General features: G+C 36.1%; 1 protein-coding gene across 1 annotated transcript in view; it reads left to right on the forward strand.

Moving 5' to 3' along the window:
- The window catches only part of LOC148075140 (cilia- and flagella-associated protein 337-like), a 34,634-nt gene extending 13,789 nt beyond the window's left edge, over positions 1 to 20,845 (forward strand). The window contains exons 8-16 of the mRNA XM_087794896.1: positions 677 to 825; positions 1,754 to 1,987; positions 4,316 to 4,480; positions 6,479 to 6,594; positions 7,887 to 8,014; positions 14,130 to 14,228; positions 16,184 to 16,374; positions 20,572 to 20,769; positions 20,822 to 20,845. Of these exons, the coding sequence (XP_087651022.1) occupies positions 677 to 825; positions 1,754 to 1,987; positions 4,316 to 4,480; positions 6,479 to 6,594; positions 7,887 to 8,014; positions 14,130 to 14,228; positions 16,184 to 16,374; positions 20,572 to 20,769; positions 20,822 to 20,845 (1,304 nt within the window). The remainder of the gene's footprint in view (positions 1 to 676; positions 826 to 1,753; positions 1,988 to 4,315; positions 4,481 to 6,478; positions 6,595 to 7,886; positions 8,015 to 14,129; positions 14,229 to 16,183; positions 16,375 to 20,571; positions 20,770 to 20,821) is intronic.
- The last annotated feature ends 1,450 nt before the right edge of the window (positions 20,846 to 22,295 follow it).

Consider the following 22,295-nt stretch of genomic DNA (forward strand, 5'->3'; position numbering starts at 1 on the left):
AAAATACAATGCTACTCGACAAAATATAGTATAGATACTACTAAAAAAACCTTTATGTAACATGTGTGAAAGTGCTGAGTCCTTTTGTAAGTTGATATCTAGAGAAATAATTCGAAATCATTAGATCAAGATTAAGACGACACAAGAAAACTAGTCTAATAAGACGACAAAATGAAGATTCTTAGACACTGAAATATACTGATAAATGTATGCAAACCAAATAATTCATGATCCTTCCTGAAGGTACTAGCGACTGGATGACGAGGTTTCATGACACAGTGTTGAAGCATGAAGCTTCATGAGGCGTTTCATGAGGCCTCACCAGTACATGGTTAATTTCTCTCAGTTGAAAGATATAAAGGATCAGTATTTGTTATGACACCAGGGTGTTCCTCACTAAGTGCGAGTCGGGAAATTAATTAAAAAAAGAATAATAGAGAGAACAGATACCTGTCTGCAAAGTAGGGGCTTGAGAGAGCGGCTGGAGGGGCTTCAGATTGCAGCTGTGCCACCAAGATTGTTTTGGGGAAAGTCGACACTATTTGCAACTAAATTAAATACTTTGAGCAGATTGTATAATTTACTTTGAAGCTCCAGAGCTCTTGGCATATAAAAAATAAGGAAAAATCATCCACAATCCTACGATTGACGTCTTTAAACGTCTCTTTGATTCCAGCGACTGCAGGCGTGGATCATAAAGTCCGGCTCTGGAACCCTTTCATCGCGTCCAAGCCGGCGTGTGTTTTCCACGGACACACAGGTCCAGTAACGTCCGTCCGCTTCATGCAGACCAGGAAGCAACTGCTCAGCTTCTCCAAAGACAAGGTGACGAAGGCTCAGAACTCTGCAGCGAGAATTCTGACCCGCTCTAGTAGAAGAACTCACATTTCTCCGATCCTTAAAACTCTTCACTGGCTGCCAGTTTCTTTCAGGATCAACTTTCAAATTCTGGTTCTTACTTTCAGATCTATTCATGGTCAGAGTCGTCCTTCCATCAGTGATCTGATCCAGCCTTACACCCCAGCTCGGGCTCTGAGGTCTGTGGATCAGAATCTACTGATGGTTCCTGAACACGGTTCAGGACCAGAGGAGAGAAATCCTTCCAGACTGTTGCTCCTAAGCTTTGGAACGATCTTCTTCTCCCTCTGTGTTTGATGATCTACTGACTCCTTCAAGAAACATCTTAAGAAGTTTCTATTTGTTCAGGCTTTTCCTTGATTTTTTTGGAACTCCTGTGTTTTTCTAAGTATTATTTTGACCTTTAAAGTATATACTTTATTGAGTATTGTTTTGATTGTTTAAGCGCTTTGTAACCCTGGTCTGGAAAAGCCCTATATAAATAAAAATGACTTACTTACTTACTTCCTTAACATTCTGTCGAAGTTTTGTCTCGAAATATATGCAAAAGTTTCAACCTCTAAACGAAGGCCGTGGATGTTTGTGCTGCTTTTCTTTTTTTGTCTTTCCCTGTTGTCACACTTGGCATGTTTGCCGTCTCGTTGGCTCTTCTAAAGAGAATGAATATTTTAGCGGTGATTTATGTCCCATCTGCCTCCTGCTTGAACACCATCTGCCAGTTGGAGAAGCTTTTGGAAGCTTTATCTCGGGTTTTTCTTCTGGAAAGCGTCCGGGGACCACTGGCAGTCATCTGGTTCTGCAACACAATAAAGTTGAGATCGTGGGACGAGTTTATGAGTTGAACTTGGATCTCCCTGATGTTTGATGGCCACTTATCCCCCCCTGACCTCAACAGGTCCTCTGTGTCTGGGACCTGTCCAGTCAGCTGTGTGTCAAACGTCTGGCCGGTGTCTTTCCGAACTCGCCGGAGGACGCTCACGCCCTGCTCGTCTACTTCGAGGAGCGCGAGAACGTCCTGCTGACGTTCGGCAGCTCGCTTGTGCTGCTGGAGGCCCACGAGGAGAGACGGAGAACCCGGAGCCACGATCACTCCGTCACCTGCGTGCTCTACAACGGCCTGCTGAGACAGGTGAGTCATGTGACCACAAGCGTTTCCTGTCGTGGGCCCAAATACCTTAAAACAATCAAATTCAACGCTATTAAAAGTGGATGTAGATCATCTTCAAAGTGGTGTGAGCAAGCTGCACATTGTGAGGTGTTTTTTAACGCTTGTGTTATCTCGGAGTCAAGGTAAATGTGTTTGTGGTATCCCTTGTGGTATCTCTGGGTTAAAGTGAACAACCTCCACCACTGCATATGTATTTATAGAAGCCATGGAGGTCATCGACCTTGGCCCAGAGATAACACAAGGGATACCTCAGACCCATTTGTTTTCGAGCCTTCGGTTCACCTTGACCCAGAGATACCACAAGGGATACCTCAGACCCATTTGTTTTCGAGCCTTCGGTTCACCTTGACCCAGAGATACCACAAGGGATACCACAAACACATTTATTTTCAAGGCTTTGGTTCACCTTGACCGAGAGACATCACAAGGGATACCACAAACACATTTGTTTTCGAGCCTTTGGGTCACCTTGACCCAGAGACAACACAAGGGATACCTCAAACACATTTGTTTTCGAGCCTTCGGTTCACCTTGACCCAGAGATACCACAAGGGATACCACAAACACATTTATTTTCAAGGCTTTGGTTCACCTTGACCGAGAGACATCACAAGGGATACCACAAACACATTTGTTTTCGAGCCTTTGGGTCACCTTGACCCAGAGACAACACAAGGGATACATCAAACACATTTGTTTTCGGCTCACCGGGGCACTTTGACCCTGAGACAACACAAGGATTAAACATTTTTCTGATTCAAATTTGAATTCCTGCCCAATGATTAAATAATCTAATGCTAAAATAAAAATAAATGGTCACAAGTAGCTCAAAAAGTGGAGTAAAATATTGTCCTATCATGTTATTAGATGATTATTGAGATGCTTAGAGAGTGAAATGTTGGTTAAACTTTAAAATATTGTTGCTGGAAAACATCTAAACAGACAGGTCGCTTGCTCACATCGCTTTGAAGATCATCTACCCCAGGTAAATGTGCAATGGACTGGTGCTCAAGCATGTTTTATTCTCTGCCTCAGCACTCCAGTTTCCTCCCACTTATTGAACTTGTAACTCAAAATGGTCCCTGGACTTGGGATCAAGCAAATACAGAGTTATTAAATTGATCCTTTTGGTCGTTAAAATGAAATTATTTCCGCGTGTGAGCCAAACCTTTTAACATTTTATCAGATCTTTTTGACAATTTCTTTTTTCTTATCTTTCTCTCTGTTTATTAATGAAGAATATTTGAAATCCTAATACATCATGATTCCACCTATTCTACTTTGATTGACATGTAATAATCTTTCGTGGCTTAGAGACGCAATTCTAATTAATATTAATAAAAATTGAATGAGGAATATTTGTGTCTCTCACTAAATTTCTTTGACGATGAAGCAAAAATAATTAAAGTTGTTTTTTGTTGTATTATAGTATTCTGAATTTAACAATTTAATGTTGCCCGCAAAAACGTAAATTAAATAAAAGTTTGCAATGTTCTTTAATGTTCTTTTTTATGTTTCAAAGTTTCACATTTTTATATCAAACTATGCCAATTATTAACCTGAAAACAGAAGACAAGGTAGAATTTAATGGAAAAAGTATGTAGTGGATTACATAGATGTTAAATTGGTCTAAAATAATAAAAGATGGGACTGATATTAGATCTGTTTTGTCTCTTTATAAAGCAAACATGTGTGAAATGAACACTTGTGGCTCTTTGACTGTTTTAATGTGGCCCTCATGAGGGAAAACATCATGTAGAAACAAAAAATACAATTTTAATTAATTAAATGAATGAATTAACTTATTTATTTTGCACTTTTTCAAACAAAAACATTTCTAAATTATTTGTACATACAAATATCAAAACACCAACTAAACAAAAAAGCAGAATAAAAAAACAACCCTGTTAGGAGTAGGAAGAAGTAAAGTACTTTTTTAGTATTTTGTATTTATTTCCATTATTCATTACTAGTCTCCATATTTGACAATAGGGTTTTAGTTTAAGGAGATTTAAGTGAATATATATAAAAAAAACATTTGGAAAAATATTACTAAAGTTTAATAAAATACAATAATTTTAGCATTTTAAGCTTCATTTTATTAGTTTATTTTATACTTTTCACTCCATTTTTGCTTGATGGTTCCTCTCATCAGCCACTGTATAAAAGTCCTTCTTTCTAAAGTATGACCCAGAAGTAAAGATCAATTCTGTATTTATATCTTTCACATAAATACAACCAGAAAAAGTGATGAAACGATAAAAGTCTGTGCGTTCACTTTCTCCGCAGGTGGTCAGCAGCGACGCTTCCTCGCGCGTCATCTGTTGGCGGACCGACACGGGTCAGAGGGTCAGACAGATCCACCGTTGCCACGGCGACGCTTCCATCTCCACCATGGCTCTGGATCGCACCATGACGCGGTTGTTCACGGCGGGCGCCAACGGAGAGGTCAAAGTGAGCGAACAGCTGCACGCACTCGTGCACGATTTATCAAAAAAAACGAAAAAAAACACACCTTTGAAAGTGCAGATGTCTCCTCAGAGAAGCTTTTAAAAGCTAACTGAGGACATGAAGGCGTTCATTGCATCTGGACAGATGTTTTCTGGTAACTTTTCGTTGAAGAAAAAGCCTCACTTGAGCAACACAGATGTTCTCTGATGACAAACATCCTTTTGTAATCAGTCCAATCAGCCGCGCTCGTGCTCTACGGATATAAATAAATAAATAAATAAACGTTTAAAAACAGGCTCCACGTGAGCCAATTAGTCACAAGATGTGTCGCCGCCACCGTCCTCATCAACGATGAACCTGCAGTGAAGAGCCGCGTGGAATCTGAAATATTGACCTTTTAATTACAGAGTTCCCGTCGGGGCCAATCAGCGCCTCCTTCGCTAAATACCACGTCTCGGTTTCAAAAGACATCGTTTAGAAGAAGAAAGAAAAAAACAAAACACGGTCAAAGCCGGAGAAACATTAGCTGAGCCGTCATGTTAGATGGATGCAGGTTAATGGAGTGAAGAAGAAGAAGAGAATCTTTTCAGGGGGAGATCGTCGATGCACTTTTATGAAGTCGATCAATACCTTCACTTTTGACGCGATCTCTCCGGACAACTTTTCAAATGATGAGTGGTTAGTGAGCAAGTAAGTGACTTGACAAATGGAGTTGTTTAGATTGAAAGGAAGGACTGGATGACGAGTTAATTCTTCCCTTGTTTCTTTCTTTTAATTGCTTAAAATTAAAGTCATTTTGATTCGACATTTACTTCTGTCGCTTGAGAAAAGGCTCTTGACTCTCTTATGCTAGGAATTAGCGGCAGAAACGTCAATAATTATAAAGAAAAACAAATATTTCATCACGAAAGTACTGATACGACTTTTGGGAACTGGATGAACCAGCTGTTCTCGCTGGTGAAAGCTCCCACTTTGGATGTTTACACTGAATACTAAGTCGAAGTAAAAGAGTTTTGTTTATCCAGTGAAGTTTTTGATGGAAGCTGTTGTATAGACTTTTAAGAATTCCCTTTAATCTATTGAAATATTAAACGTAGAATTTGATTATTGAAAATTATTTAAAGCTTCATTTACTATGAGAAACATTCGTTTTTTTGTCTTCTTTTGATAGAATATCTCATTAATGACTACAAAGAGGAGAATCATATTATTTTAAAGTGAAATATTTAAAATAATTAATCTTCGCTAAATCAGTTTACGATTACGATGACGAAGAAAAATGTTTTTCATAAAGATTGAGCCAGTTATTTGTATTTGGTAACACAATACTGTACTAAAACATTAGAGTTAATTCACTCTTCATTAAAATGTATTGCAAAATAATTTTGGTAAAAAAAAAAAAAATACATTTATAAATATACTTATTACAGAAGTATAGTTTAGATTACAGAAGTACAGTTTAGATTACAGAAGTATAGTTTAGATTATAGAAGTATAGTTTAGATTATAGAAATATAGTTTAGATTATAGAAGTATAGTTTAGATTATAGAAGAATAGTTCAATTTACACATTAAAGCAAGATTTTTCTTTGTTTAGAAATGACATTTTTTGCTGTTTATCTTCAGAATTTATCAATAAATAAATAAAACAAAACAGGAGGTCATTGCTAACGGCTAACAGAAAGCAAGTCTTACCCACGAGCTAGCATTAGTTTTGTAGTTTTCCGCGAGTTGTCAGAACTAGCTAGCAAAATCTCGTATCGCAATCAAACACGAACCAAACATTAAATAACACAATATGTCAAGAAAGTCAGATGAGTTTTGTTCGACAACAAATCCTTCAAACCCTTCTTTAGTCCAGATGGTATCAGAGGTCATGACCAAGATGTCACAATTTTGTCCTTGTCCCGTTATAAACGTTTTCCTAAAAGTTATTTTGCTAGCAGACAATCCAGGAAAAATGAAACATAAATGATCTTTGTTTTCTCTTGTCGTCAACAGCTGTGGAACTTCCGGGGTCACTGTCTGTGCCGAATGAACACGGTCGTGGGTCGAACTTCTGAGATCTCACAGATCCTGTTGCTGCCGAGAGTCCTGCTGGTGATGGGATGTGAAAGGTGATGAATCTGCTCAGTCAACACAGAATATTGAGGAATATTGTCGGCCACAGAGACGTTGGAACATCGTCCTTTGTATTAATATCAAATAGCTCAGTTATCAATGGTTAAAGTGAAAATAATTAGTAGTAGTACAAGGACTGTGAATACATCTGCCAAGGAGCTGATTTCACATGAAGCAATGTTCTAATCATCATCCATGATGTTGGCATGATTGTGATGTTTTCGATTCACTGCTTTCATTTTTCATTTTCAGTCTAGTCTTTGCCTCAAACGTTTGATTTTTTTTTAAAAATAGTTTTAGTCCACTTTACTTTCAGTCCGGTTCAGTTCAGTTCACTGAACATTTTTGGGCATTTTAGTCCCTTCTAGATCTGTAGGACTAATTTTTATTTGTTAACCTTCATTTTGTCCGTTTGTGTTTTAGTAAAAAACATAACTGTAGGTTAGTGTCTTTAAATTGTATTTTAGTTTGGATTTTGTTTGAGAAAAAAAACCCTTAAACTGTATTTAATTGTCCTTAAAGTCGATGAAAGTTGTGTTTTTCTTAAAGTTATGTTACATTTTTTTTAAGTTAAAAAAACAAGATTGAATTTAGGGTCTTTAAAGTTGATGAAAGCTGTGTCTTTGTTTAAGTAAAAAAACAACAACAACAAATGTATTTTATTCTCCTTAAAGTAGATTAAACTTGTGTTTTTCCTTTATGTCTGTTTTTTTTTTTTTTTCAAGTTAAAAAAACACGACAGTAGTTAAGGGTCCTTAAAGCTGATGAAAGTTCTACTCTTGTGTAAGTTTTGTTAAAGCCAAAAATACATGTTTTTTTTTCAAAGTTTTCTTTACTTCAATTTTAAGTAAAGAGAAATAAAAAGAGAAAGAACCTTCTTTTTTTTATGCAATGTCAGCTGGTAAAGGGCATTGTATTTGATGTCACATTTTTATATCTTTGATTTTATAGTTCAGATAAAATGGATTAAACAAAATTAACAAAACAAGAATGGTTAAAATTCACTTTCAAAACCAAACAAAATTCCACAAAACAAAGCCCAGACTCGACCAAAAAAAGTCACGTTAAGTTAATGTCTTGACTTCATTTTTATCACAGAGTTCCTTAATTCTTTTTTATTTCTGGAGTCATTTTGAACGTTGATCCATTATCGAAGTGACCGCTTCTGAATCGTCATAAAACAAGAGTTACTGTATGGAAACACGATTGATTCAGAGTCAAGTGGCTGTTTCTGTTTTTCAATTACACTCACCATCACTCACTCCCTCCCTCCTCCTCCTCCTCTCAGGCTGCTGACGGCATTCCATCTGAATTCCTTCTCGCAGCCCGTCGTCGAAGCCACGGAGTGGAAGAGTGATGCTCGACGTGGAGATGTGTTGTGTGCGGCTTTCCAGCATCCTCACACACTAATCACAGGTGCGTGCTCAGCACTGCAAATATGTTGTGCTAATGTATATATAGCGGCTCCATCGGGGCCCAGACTATCCCTGGAAAAACCTCTTCCGGCTCTCCTGGGAGAACACTGAGGTGTTTCCAGGCCAAACGCAAAATAAGCCTCTTTTTTTTTGGCAATTCTTGAATCATGAAAGTTGATTCATCAATTAAATTGCTGGGTTTTTTAACAAGGTCGTGTGAAATGAGCTCCTTGGCAGAGGTATGCACTCTCTGTGTGTTTATTATGTAGCATATCGTATACAAATCTACAGGTGTCTATTCATATAAAATACTAGGTTTGTCTGTCCTATATACAATATAGCTACAATATCTTGAAAGTCAGTACATAGACTATTGACCTCTCGGTGTCAGTTTTAGTCAGTTTAGTCAGTTTTAGTCAGTTTTTGTCAGTCATATGTCCAATTTCAATTACATTTAAACAATGTTAATTACATATGATATAAGGATGCTAAGATTGTCCTTTTTTTCACAAGGGGGCAGAAGACCCCCATGGAAATTCAAGTAGGACCAATCTCACCGAAATTATTCCATATTTAATACATAATATAAGGATACTACGATTTTCAATACTTTTTCATGTGAAGGGGGCACAAGGGGGGTAGAAGACCCCCGTGGAAATTGAAGTAGGTCCAATTTCACTGAAATTTAAACCATATTTAATACATATAATATAAGGATAAAACATTTTTCGATACTTTTTCTGAATTGTAGAGGGGTGCATGGGGGGCAGAAGACATGGAAGTTGAAGTAGGTCCAATTTTGATGAAATTTGAACCATATTTAACACGAATATTTTTAAGGATACATAGATTTTCCATACTTTTTTAATTGAAGGGGGCACAAAACCCCCATAGAAATTCAAATTGGACCAATTTCACTGAAATTATACGATATTTAATACACAATATAAGGATACTACAATTTTCCATACTTTTTCTGAATTGTAGGGGGACACAAGGGGGGCAGAAGACCCCCATGCAAATTCAAATAGGACCAATTTCACCAAAATTCTACCATATTTAATACATAATATAAGGCTACTACGATTTTCGATCCTTTTTTAATTGAAGGGGGCACAAGGTGGGCAGAAGACCCCCATATAAATTAAAGGAGGTCAAATTTTACTGGAATTAAAACATATTTAATATATAATATTAATAATAATATAATAATATAAGGATGGTTTTCATATTTTCAACTCCGTTTTTTTTTTACCCATAATCCACCTGAACTAACCTTGCTAGCTTCAGAGTTTTGGGTCTTATTTTGTTTTCGAACTTGTTTTTTTCACATCATTTCTCGTTTCTTATTCTACATCTTTATCTTCTCATTAAGGCCCTTTTCAAAGTGACCCTAACGCACCTGAAGTACCTAGATTTGTAGAGAGTAAATGTATATTGATGGGCCTTAAAACAACCAAATGTTTAAATTATGTTTGATTTGTGTTAGCCGGTGATGCTAAAGGAAGAAATGGTCCATCAGCAGAACTTCATGGAAATAGATGATCAACTTCTGAGCTCATCACTTTCGTGCAAGAATGAACCAGATTGAACTGGCCGTCTTCCAGCGAGTCGTCCACTTGCATGAGCCTCAAACCTTCAACTCTCTATTTGTCACAATTTTCAACTCCTCACTTTTCACTCCGGCAGCACCAGCTCATATGCCCCGGAGATGAGTCGACCAGATAGAGTCGGCGAAGGGTTGGAGAGGTAGATAAGATCAAGAACATCCTCGGAATAGTGAAGAGAAATGGGTTTTTTTTTTGGGGGGGGGGGAATTATAAGTCGGGAGAGAGAACAAAAGGACTATTTGGAACAAGTTCTTCAAAGTTTATTTGATTCCTGGTTCTGCCGGCACAGAACACACACCTTCAATTTAATCCATAATTTAGGCTATGTTTATTAGACGTCTCCTCCATGGCTGAGGGAAGAAGTGAGACGGTGCACTTTCTGTTTTGTGTGTGGGTGTGTTGGAGTGTGTAATTCAGCTGCAAAGAGAAGGTTGTCAAAGTGGGAGCGAGAGAGGGAAATTATATATGTTCAGGGTGTGTTTATCGAATCTTGAAACGGCTGCATTTTCTCACTTAAATTACACGCATTTATATCTCCCTGCATAGTCTTCGTCACGTGTTTGTGTGTGTGTGCGTGTGTGTGTGTTTGTGTGTTTATTCTTTAATCTTGGCGTCTCCTTCTATTCATAACCTGCTGTCACTCAGCCAACGGCGTCATCATATTGAAGCCTCACCAAACCCTTGGCAGCCGGTCTGATGAATGCAAATAGTTTCTGCTCATAAATAATGTTTTCTATAGCTTCAAAATAAATGTCAGCACTCTTCCTCATAACACGCTTGTCATGAGATGGAGGCTCTCGGCGAAGATTGAAAAGTTGTCCGGGGCCCCTCCGTCTGCCATTTGTTGTGAGACCCTCGTCGTCTTGAAAAGTGTTTTTGTTTCCCCTTGAAACTGGACAGAAACATGAACTATAATATAAAAAAGGCAACTTTTTTATCACCACATTTTCCAGTTAGTTGATTATAGAATTTCACATTTAAATGTACTTTCATTTTATCATTATAAAACGATATAAAAGTACATCTTTAATTTATAAAATCATAAAATATACATTCCTTGTTTTAAAGGGCACCTAATGTGAAAACCTAACTCTCCTGACTTATTCAAAAGTTAAATGTATCATTAAGTTGCTCCGTTTTGAAGTTATTACTTAATAAAGTTCACTCCCGTCTGAAATCTCGCGAGATTTAGGGTTTAAATTAAACATTCTGACGTCACACTGGTTCAAACGTCCTCCCCTAGAAGCCCTAAATCAGTTAAGAACCTTCATGTTAATCGTGAAACAAAATAAATATTCACGTAAACATGGTGAAAGTTACTTCTGCCTTTAGGTGTTTTTGTAATGTGTACATTAAGCAGCAAACCTTATTTTTAGTATTCGTTTTTAATGTACAAAACTGGAGTTTCAGGGGTGAGTTTGAAATTCACGTGAGTCCTTGAATGCAACTCATGTTTTTGTGACCAATGAGAGCAGAGTGGGCGTGGTTGCTTGGACGAGACTTCTTCTCCAGCCAAAACAGCGCATAAGTGGGCGGGGCTTAAGAGTATTTTCTAATGTAAATATCTTTATTAAATGAGAGTTTTGTGAAAAAAGAAACATACTGATGAGTGTAATAGAGGTCCTAGAACAGTTTATGACACACTTAAATCAGCACATTAGGTGCCCTTTAATAAGAATCTATTTAAATGTTTAGGTTTTTAGGAAGGTTTTCAACAAAATATTCTTGATATTGTTGCTGATGCTTAAACTCTAATATCTTGGATTAAAAAAAAAAAAAATCTTAAAGCAACAGCACTCAAAATATAAAGTGTAATTGTAAGCGCGATTTGGGACACACCCAGAATTATGGCTATTACTGGAGACCCCTGACTGAAATGTTTTTTTTTAGGGAGTGATTAAGAAGCAAATGTCATCATATGATTTAAATAACATTATTTTTGTCATTACCCCTTTGACTTTGATATTTTATTCCGTTAATACAAGTACAGTTACAACCTTTATTTGCCCCAAAAAGTGCGAGACAATCATGTTTTTGAAGATCCGGCTTCACTTTCTTTATCAAAATTCCCTCCCATTGAGCCAAAGGTGTCAAAAGATCTCATTGAACCAGCCAGCTGTCAATTAAAACAGCTGATTTTCTAATGACATTTTTTTGGAGGTGAACCGTGTTTAATTTAATGGCTTCAAATACTTTACTACTAAATTCACTTGTGATCCTATCGGCATAATATATATATTATGTATATATAAATTATTCCTAATTTAACTAAGCCCCCGCCCCCTGTTTTTCCGTGTAATCCCTCTGGTGGACTTTCATTAGTACTGCAGCAATAATAGCTTATTTTCACAGTCAAGAGTATTAAATAACTTCCTGTAAAAATAAAAAAAATCCATAAAATTGAATAATTCAATCAATACAGAAAATAAGACTTTTTCTGCATAATACTGCTTTAAATATTCTATAACACATAATTGTTCCATCTTAATAAAGCGAATATCTTTGAATTCAAGCTAATATATGGCGTTAAAGCAATGATTGACATTTGTCGCATTGAAGTGCTAAATGAAAATGTTAAAAGTTTGATCTGAACAGACTCAGTCGTCTCGGCAACAATCACCTGTGATTGAAAGGAGCTGCAGTCACCACAATATTTGGGTTGTGACTTAAGCTTTCTCCTCCACATCCAGTCGGTTCTGACGCTCGCTCTCTAACCCAGCAGGAAACATGTCTCCTGCATACATTATATTCCACCTCTTTCTTCGCTCGTCTCATTCCAACCCGAGCATCCAGAAAACAAAACATGGCGCAGAAGAAAGACGCCGTGAAACGAAGACTTCTTCTTCTGGCAGATGATGCTGAGAATTTGAATCTTTAAATATCTCCACCCGAGACGAGCGATGAAGTTGCTACACGTGTCGGAAGCTGCGAGAGATCCTGCAGCTTTTGTTCTCAAGTTTAAACTCTTTAAATGTCAGGGAAACTTTTTTTTTTTCCCTCATCAAACACCAGATTCTTGAGAATATTGTGATTTTAATCATATATAAGTATCTAGTTTTCTCTGCCAGTTCAGATGCACAAGAGGTTGTTCTGGTCATTAACGTTCCTGAACGAAGGGGGCTTAAGATGGTGGCTTAGTTACTGCATAAATATGTATGATTTCTACTCAGAAATCAGAGACATTTGGGCGACAAGGCTTTTCTAAATACAGTGAAAAATGTGCTGGAGTTGCTTTACATATTTATTACATTTCCCCGGATAATAAAAAAAAATCTTAAAATATTGAAAACACAAAAACATTATTTAAAAAAGTAATAATGTTAAAATTAATTCCAATACAATTTAAATGATGTGTTTATTTGTATTATTATTGAATAAGGTTTTATATTTCTAACTAATTTCATCAGATTTTTAGACGAATAATTGTGTCTATTTTTCATTTTAATGGACATTTTTTGATGGATATGAGTCGATCTATGAAACTTTGTATATGATTGTATTTTTTCTGAAAATTAATCTACAGTAGGACATGAATTTTAAAATTAAACCACAATATATGAGACACTGAAATATTTTTGCTTCGATTCCTGTTCATATTTTCATTTGATTGGATAATACCCCAATGTAAATTACATAAGTCACTTTATTTAAGACATATTGCAAAAAAAAAAAAATCTTCTGTCATTAATGTCCTCATTTAATATTATAAACTTTGTATTTTTAATAGGAGACTTAACTACTACTATCAAACTTCTACTCTTCAAAGCGTAGGTGTTACAAAGTGACTGAAGCTAGCACTGTTAACAATTTGCTAAGCTAGCAGGTACACAATTTCCTTGACTTTACATTGTGGTTAAAAACAAACAATAGCTTGATTGGAAAAATTTCCGTCTGTAAGTTTAATCAACACTAACTAAAAAGTGTAAAAAACACAAAAGAAGTATTTTTAAATCGTCAAGAAACCTGCTTCAGAGAACAAGGGGTGGTGTGAAAATTGTCCGAAAAAATGTATTACATTAAATTTATGGATAAGGTGTAAAGCTTTGTCATCTGTGAGGGTCTCAGAGTTGAACAGAAGCATCTATTTCATTGCTCCTGAACCGAGTTCCTCTTAAAAAAGGAGTAGAAGACACGGGTCAGACCCAGGACGCTCTGGAAAGATTCTCTTGTAGGTTGTTTCCAGAGCACCTCAGACCTGCCAGAGGAAGTACTTCAGAAACACTTCTCACCTTTTGTAGAAGTTAAATCCCAAGAAGCCATGTTGAAGGAAGCATCTGTTGAAAACCTTTTTATTTTCATCCCCACGTTCACCTTTTTATGAAAGAAGGAAAACGTGTCGACTGAAGTCAGATGTTAAATGTCGAGTGGCTTCATGCAACGTTCTGAGTAGAAGTGCAATCTTGTGTTGATTGCTTGTTATCCTTTTGACTTTTTCTCACTCCATGAATACATTACAGTCTTGTCTGAGACGAGAACTAGTCGTTAAAGCTGCTCTTATGGTTTCAGGAAGCTATCACGGAGAAATAAGCGTGTGGAGCACCAGCACAGAGAAGGTTCTGAGGAAACTGGAAGGACCCTCTGGAAAGGAAGGGGGCAACAACCAAGGTTACACATGCACAAACACATGCTATTTTGATTTCATAGTAATAATGAACTTGCGGCTTATCTTTGTTTTGGTCTGATATTGTTAGAATTAATGGTGATGTTGTTTTGAATGTTTGATCCTGGACTATTATTATTTTTACAGAACATAGTTTGCTTGTTTGATCATGGACTATTATTATTTTTACAGAACTTTGTTTTACTTGTTGATCCTGGACTATTATTATTTTTACAGAACGTAGTTTTCTTGTTTGATCATGGACTATTGATATTTTTTACAGATTCTTGTTTTGCTTGTTTGATCATGGACTATTGTTATTTTTACAGAACTTTGTTTACTTGTTGATCCTGGACTATTATTATTTTTACAGAACGTAGTTTTCTTGTTTGATCATTAACTATTGATATTTTTACAGGTTCTTGTTTTTCTTGTTTGATCATGAACTATAGATATTTTTACAGAACGTTGTTTTGCTTGTTTGATCATGAACTTTTGATATTTTTACAGAACATTGTTTTTCTTGTTTGATCATGAACTATTTATATTTTTACAGATTGTTGTTTTGCTTGTTTGATCATGGACTATTGATATTTTTACAGATTGTTGTTTTGCTTGTTTGATCATGGACTATTGATATTTTTACAGATTGTTGTTTTGCTTGTTTGATCATTGACTATTGATATTTTTACAGATTGTGGTTTTGCTGGTTTGATCATAAACTACTGTTATTTTTAAAGGACGTTGTTTTGCTCGTTTGATCATGAACTATTGTTTTTTTACAGAACGCTTCGATAGCTCATCAGTGGTCACCAGATTGTTGTTCCTGTCAGGACGCACACATGTGACAGCAGCAGGTAATATATTTAACATACATTTCAACCTATAAATATATATTTATATCCATTTTTTGACCACGTGACCATGTCACCAACATTTCTGATAAAGTACAGTACACAACAGGTTTTGCAAAAAAAAGAAAATCGTCTTCTCCCTCCACTAGTCAAACACCAATAAAGACTTTTGATTTGTTAAAAACTGCTTGTGTCACCCGGTTAAGATATTGGAAAAAATGCACCAAAAATGATAGTCACTTGGGTTAAATGCTACAGCTATGGTTCTCTAACAGTTTACTTATTAAACAGAACCACAGTCTACACATTTGCAAAGGATTCTGGGATTGTAGACTCGGCCATATTTGTAGTCTCTGTAGTTTTGCTTTTGCTTAGCCGTTCTTTTAGTAAACTTTTTTTTTTCATTAGACCTTGAAGATTTCATATACTTAAAAATAAAATTCTATTATTTTGTTTATTTTATGAAACGGAACCAGAATTTACCAAACTTGCAAAGGATTCTGGGATCATAGACTCTGCATCGACCCTAATTATAGTCTTTTTGCCTCTCTAGCTTTTCTTTTTGTAAAGCTCGTAAAAAAGAGTGTTTTTCGTTCATTTATCTACTCCTGGTGAATTTGGAAATCATCTTCCACATCTTTGGCCACAACAACTGTTGATTAAAGCGTCATTTGACAGAAACGACAGCTTTAAAAAAGGACATTAATCGATCTTTTCCAATGATAAATTCATATTTCAAATAGAAGTTTGATTTGTGTCAAAAAACATTTTGTGTCCTAAAAAAAGAGAGAAAAATACACATCATAAAATTAAAAAAATGACTCTGCCTTGTTACACACACACTCGGGGTCAGGGCCGAGTCCAGGGTCGCGTCGAGGGGGAATGCTGGGAAGTGCAGCGGTCCAGAGAGCAGAAGCCAACAGCGTTAAATCAATAGAGAAAATGAAGCGACTTAAAACACGGATCCTTCCCTCCATAGTGTCGAGACACGAGTGAGCGTTCATCGTCTCGCGCAAAGTTTATTTCAAGTTAACGAGACTCTGGCCTCGCAGTCAAGGGTTCGACGGCGAATCATCGATTATCCGTTTTTTTTCCTCTCCTCGCAGGAGGCGCAGACTTGGTGTCGTGCGGAGGTTCAGGAGTGGTCAGGCTCTGGAACACTGTTCACAACTGTCTAATGGGTCAGTTCACAGCCCACCATCCAGAACTCGGGTCCATCGTCATGGCTGTCAGCCCCGGCGGAAAATACTTGGTGACGGCTGATCGGGGAGGAAACGCTAAGATGTGGGACATCGAGGTGAGTTCAGGGAGGAGATGAAGGTGTGTTGCTGATATGAGAATGTATTTGAAGAGGTCTGGAAATATTTCTTAATATGTCCGTCCATATTTTTAGTTGGTGCTGGTATTATTTTGGCATGTTTTTAAAACTTGTTATTTTTATCATAATTATGCTTCTAATATAATGTTTATAAAACCACTAATACAGTACATTAATTAATAAAATTAATAAAAAAAAAAAAAAGAATACTCTCAATATTAAAACCAATGAAGGTGTAAGAAAATAAATGACAAAAAAAACAACCGAAGAAATAAATAAATCGTCAAATAATTTTTGCTCTCGACTTCGAAGAAAAATGCAGTAATATTATTTTAGAAAAAGCTAGTTTCGTCAAATGAAGTTTATAATATATTTATTGATCATAATTAAGTACTTTTATCTTTATGCTTATGTTATGAATGTTTTTATTTGGGCACATGAAGAAATCAAAGTTATATATATTGATATAATCCGAAAAAAGAGCAAGATCAAAAGCAAACACACCAATAATGTAAAATCCCAATTTTCACTTTGAAATTTCTGATATCATGATTTTACTTTGAACATTTCAGGAAGTGAATACATTTATAAAAGAAAGCAAAAATAATAATAATAAAAAATCAAGACATGCCAATCTGGGGATTCTTTTTTTTAAATAAAAAATATGTATTTATTTATTTATCGTGTATTAATAATTATTTTATTGTGTGCCATGTTTATTTCTTCTCTTTGTGTGTATTTAATGTAAGTAAGTAAGTAAGTAATTTGTATTTATATAGCACTTTTCCCAGCTTGGAATCAATAATGAGTCAATAATAATCAAGTTTATGTATCTAAAAAAACGGCAATCATCACCAGTTAAATGAGACAAAACTAACTTGTTTAAATAACAAATTAACTAACTAAAAACATTATTTTAAACTATAATTAATAATAGAATTCCTAAAAGAGGGGAAACAATCGAAAACATCAGATAAGAATTCACTTAAAAAGATAAACTCAAAAAGCAGCTAAACAAATGCTTATTTTTCAATTAAAATGTATTTAATAAATGATGATGTCAGTATTTCTAGTCTCTTCCTCAAACAGCAGATGTTGATGTTCTCACAATATTTAGAGCTAATACGTGACTTTGAATCATCTGTCGTTGTAAATGATCTAAGAATACGGCGCTATAGTCTGGATCTGTCGTCACAAACCCCCGCCTCTCGCCCGCTGACATCTCCAGTGTAGACGATGAAAACCGATGATTCTCATCATCTTCAAAGACGTGTGGTTACGATCAGAACAAAAGTCGATCTTAATGTGAAAACTTTTCCAATACGGCGGCGTCTCTCTTTTCTCTTTTTGCATCGAGCTGGATTGTGTGTTTCCATCTCCAGACTGTGTTCGTGTCCTCCTTGATTTTATATCCAGTCGACTCCAGGACTAAGAGCCGTTCTCTGTCTCGTCAGTTGAAAACATATATTGTGGCGAAAAGTAGAATAAAAAGTTAATCAATTATACGTCTTACAAGAAAAATAAGAAAATGCATTGTTGTCAACATGTGTTCTGCTCTGCTAACATTAATGCTAACACTGGAGGTCAAGGCCCGGGGGCCAAATTTGGCCTGTCAAGTCCTTTTATGTGGCCCAGCTCGATGTTTAGCTCTTAATCCAAATGTTGATGCTGATACTGTGACTTATAAAGAGGCCAGAGATTAAGATAAAATAATGATCGGAGATTAAAAAAACTGATGGAAGTGGACGAAGACATGACGTTAGTTAAGAAAGATCAATCTTTAAGAAAAATTAAGTTACTAGAAAAGTCGTACTTCCTGTTACAGAGTTTTATTTGATAAATATACATTTTTTTGGTGCTTCAACCTTGAAAGCCATAATAATTTGGCCCCTAGTATGATTGTGTTAGGAAACGCACTTGGAACTACACATCCAGGTTTAAAGTCACAACAACTTTACTTGTACAAGGAGAGATTAATACAGAACCTTCTCCTAAAAATGTCCGATTTCCATTGTCAGTCATTGATTATCCGAGAGACGAAAATAACTGGAAAAGTTACATCTGGTCTAAAATTAATCGTAGGGTTTTTCCTGATAGTTTACCCGAGTCAACCCACTGCGTGTCCTCTTAAGACATTACTTCATGTTCCGTTCTCAACTAAAAACCAAGAAATAGTTTAAAACAAAAGCAATGTTTAACATGTTAATAGGTGTGGTTGAGCTATTTTAACACACTCTAGCATAAGTTATTTTCCATCTAATTGACTTCGACACCCCTGGATCAGACCTTCTCTTTCTTCTACCTGCACCATCCATCTCAACTGCTGGTCCTCGCGGCGGCAGAAGAACCTCCAGGTTGTTATTGCCTCCACACTCCAGGCATCAAACCCTGTCGCCGCCGATGAAAACGGCTGCACTGAGACGGATGCGTTTCATTCGGCTGCCACGTTAATTGATGCTAATGTATGCATATATGTAGCCGTGTTCAGGAAGTTTCCTCCCGCTCGCAGGAAATCTGCTCTCCTGGCAAGACTCGATTGTGTTATCGGAGAAATGAGTGATTGAACTCGATGGTGTTGGCGGAGGAAATATTTCGGTCAACAAGTTCTATGGAAGATGAAAGGATGTGTTTAATGTAGATGCAAGTACGCTTCCGCGGGCAGCGTTTTTATTTAACTGAAGGAGGAATAAACACATTTTTGAGGAGGGAAAACATTTAAAATTCAAGTTCATTAACCCTTGTGTTGTCTCTGGGTCAAGGTGACCCAAAAGACCCGAGACAAATGTATTTGCGGTATCCCTTGTGTTGTCTCTGGGTCAAGATTAACAGGGAGATGGCTCCCATAAATACAAATCCAGTGGTGGAGGTCGTTCACTTACTGTACATTTGGTTTTGGGCCTTCGGGTCACATTGACCCTAATATAACACACAGGTTTATTCTGAAAAAGTAAATTAACTATATTTACACTAGAAGGCTCAATATTTTTCAATACATACTTTGGGGGAAATCTTTCATATTTATCAAGCAATGGGCTTTAAACTCACAGTTTTTGACAAAAAAACATAATTTAAAAAGAAAATCACAATATTTTTCTATATTAAATTATAACAATGATACAATTAAAGAAATTCTATATATCAATAATGGTCAGAGACAGGATGAACCCACAAAATGTAATCTTGATGGAAAACAAATATGTAAATATTTATGAAATATGTATATATATTTGTTCTCATAAAATATTACTTGATATTCAAATAGGGAAATATTTCGGTGAACTTTATTTTAAGAGCTTCAAAAGTTATGAAAAAATATTATTGGGAAAGATTTTAAACATTTTTTGTTAACAAAATCCTAAAGAAAGAAAATGTCCTTAAAATTCAACTTAGTTGACGATAAACATGATATGAATGTGTAATAAATGTTTATTTAAATAATAATAATAATGCAAATAAATAATAAAGTCTTTTTAATATAAATCCATAAAAATAAGAGACTCGAAAATCTTCTTTTGGAAATTGGATTTCAAACAATAGTAGTTACAGCAAGTTTCAGAAGAACAAAGGTTAAAACAAAAGAACAAAGCGCAAGGGATGTCAAAGTGCAAGTATAAAGAACATGGGTCAAACAATTTAAATAATATATATTTAATTACAATTGTATTTTGTGAGAACAATTGTGAGGTTAATATAACATTAAAAATAATTAATTAGCAAGAAATTAAACACATTTTAAACCTAACCTTTAGTAAAACAATAATAAATGTATAAAACGAACAGATTGACAGCTTTTACGAGACAAAGTCCCCCCAAAAAAACAAAAAATAATGAATTAGAAGTAACGATTCTATCCTGTATCAGTCACTTTATTAATGAACAAACCGTAGTCAAATGTTTTTAATAAAAAGTAAAGGTTTCCATCTTGCAGTAGCAAACATGTTCTTAATTCAGGCTCAGGTCACATGATGAGGTCATGCAGATTCTTCTGCATGTTGGATTTAAAGTGCACAGATGTCTGGTTGAAGCAGAAGTGATGGATGAATGAAGGTCCATGAAGCTTATCGCTCGGCAAAAACTCAGCAGGTTCTCGTCACGTCGACCTCCACGTGACCTTGAAAAACAAAACTTCCTTCTTGAGTGTTTGGACTTATGTTAAGTTAATGACTTTGTCTCCAGGATTACTGCCTGGAGAAAGATGACGGGGTCACAGCTGAGGCTCCGAGACTCCTCCGGACCTCCAGACTGCATCGCGGTCGCGTGACACACCTGGAGATTTGTCTTCACGACGAGCGACTCTTCCTTCTCTCTGCGTCGGCGGACGGCGACGTGGCTCTCAGCGACTTACCTGGAGACACCGTCGGCTTCTTTGGACAGGTGACCACACACACCACCAATGATTGGTTACCTCGTCTTTGTCCAACCACAGGCCCACATGAACGCGCCTGGATAGAAATGTCTCCTGCATTTATTATCTTTTTGTCGGATATTTATCCAACAGTATCAGCGAAGTGTGATCTTTTCATCCTTGAAGCCTCAATTTATCTTCATTATTTAAGACATTAATAATCTCTTTTCCTCCGGGTCACCTTGACCCAGAGGTCCGAAAACAAATGTGCTTGTGTTGAACGATCTCCCTGGCTTCCAGAAATGGAAAAAAAAACAGAGACAACACAAGGGATACCACAAACAGATTTGTTCGGCCCCTGGGTCAAGGTGACCCGGAGGGTTAAACAACCACATAAATGGACTTCGCCCCAAGGAGTTTGGCACTAGTGATATAGATGTAGAATTGTTTTCCTTTTATTCATTCATTTGTTGTACAAATTTAATAATATATTGATATTTTTAATGTAAAACATTAGAAGTGATATTTAGAAGTTTTAAAATGGAAGTAATTATTAATTTGTGGAAGACTTCAAAGGCAACTAACGTCTCTTAAATAGATAGATAGATAAAACTTTATTGATCTCTCTGGAGGTCTCCTTCAAATTGTTTTTCCAGCCAACAAACAGCCATACAGAACAAGAACAAAGTTTCTCTAAAAAGAAAGTGCAAGATGACATAATCTAAGTCTAAAGTGAAAGATGTTGGACTCTACTGAACTCATCTGTACGTCTGTTTTTACAAAACTCTTTTCATTGAAACATCGACATTAGAAAATGATCGTAAGGCCTGCCCTCTGAAAACACTAAAATATTGTTTACCGAAACCACACCCACTCTGCTGTGATTGGTCAAGTATCAAGGTTTGTCATCGCACATCATTAATCCATGAAGTCTAGGGATAAGTCCAAGGTACTCGTTGTATAAACCAAAACATCAGGGCGATCTTCTCTGCTGCAGGAGGAGTGAAGCCATTATTACGTCATAATGGACTCCGCTCTCGTAACCTCTCGTTCGCTGGGATTTCAGACGGGGGAGAACTTTATAAAGTAATAAGTTCAAAACATGGTCTTGATGAGCGACTTACTGCGTCTTGGAGAGAAAGATTTCAACATTTGAAACATGTGAGTGAGTCAGCAGAGTTAGATTTTAGCTTGAGTTGACCTTTGACCGTTGAACAAGAACAATTAAAATAAATACATTTAGTATTTAAATGGAAATATGTAGAAATGAAACATGTTTATATTCAACTGTTATGTATGTACAATTAAATAGAAAAAAAGTTAAACATTACATATATAAGATTTGTGGAGGTATTTGAAGTGATTTTGTGCTTCAGCAAATGTAATCGACAAGTAAAGCTTAAAGTCAAGTAAATTGTAAAAAGTACATGTTATCATAAATACATTTTTATGATGATAAATTTGAATTACTTTGTTATTAATCTTAATGTGGTTAATTTGTCAGTGTTAATGCAAATTAAAAATTAAAAAACCCAATTTAAAAAAAACTTTAAAT

The sequence above is a fragment of the Callionymus lyra genome, chromosome 7 (assembly GCF_982586985.1).
Source record: "Callionymus lyra chromosome 7, fCalLyr1.hap1.1, whole genome shotgun sequence".
Lineage (NCBI taxonomy): Eukaryota > Metazoa > Chordata > Actinopteri > Syngnathiformes > Callionymidae > Callionymus > Callionymus lyra.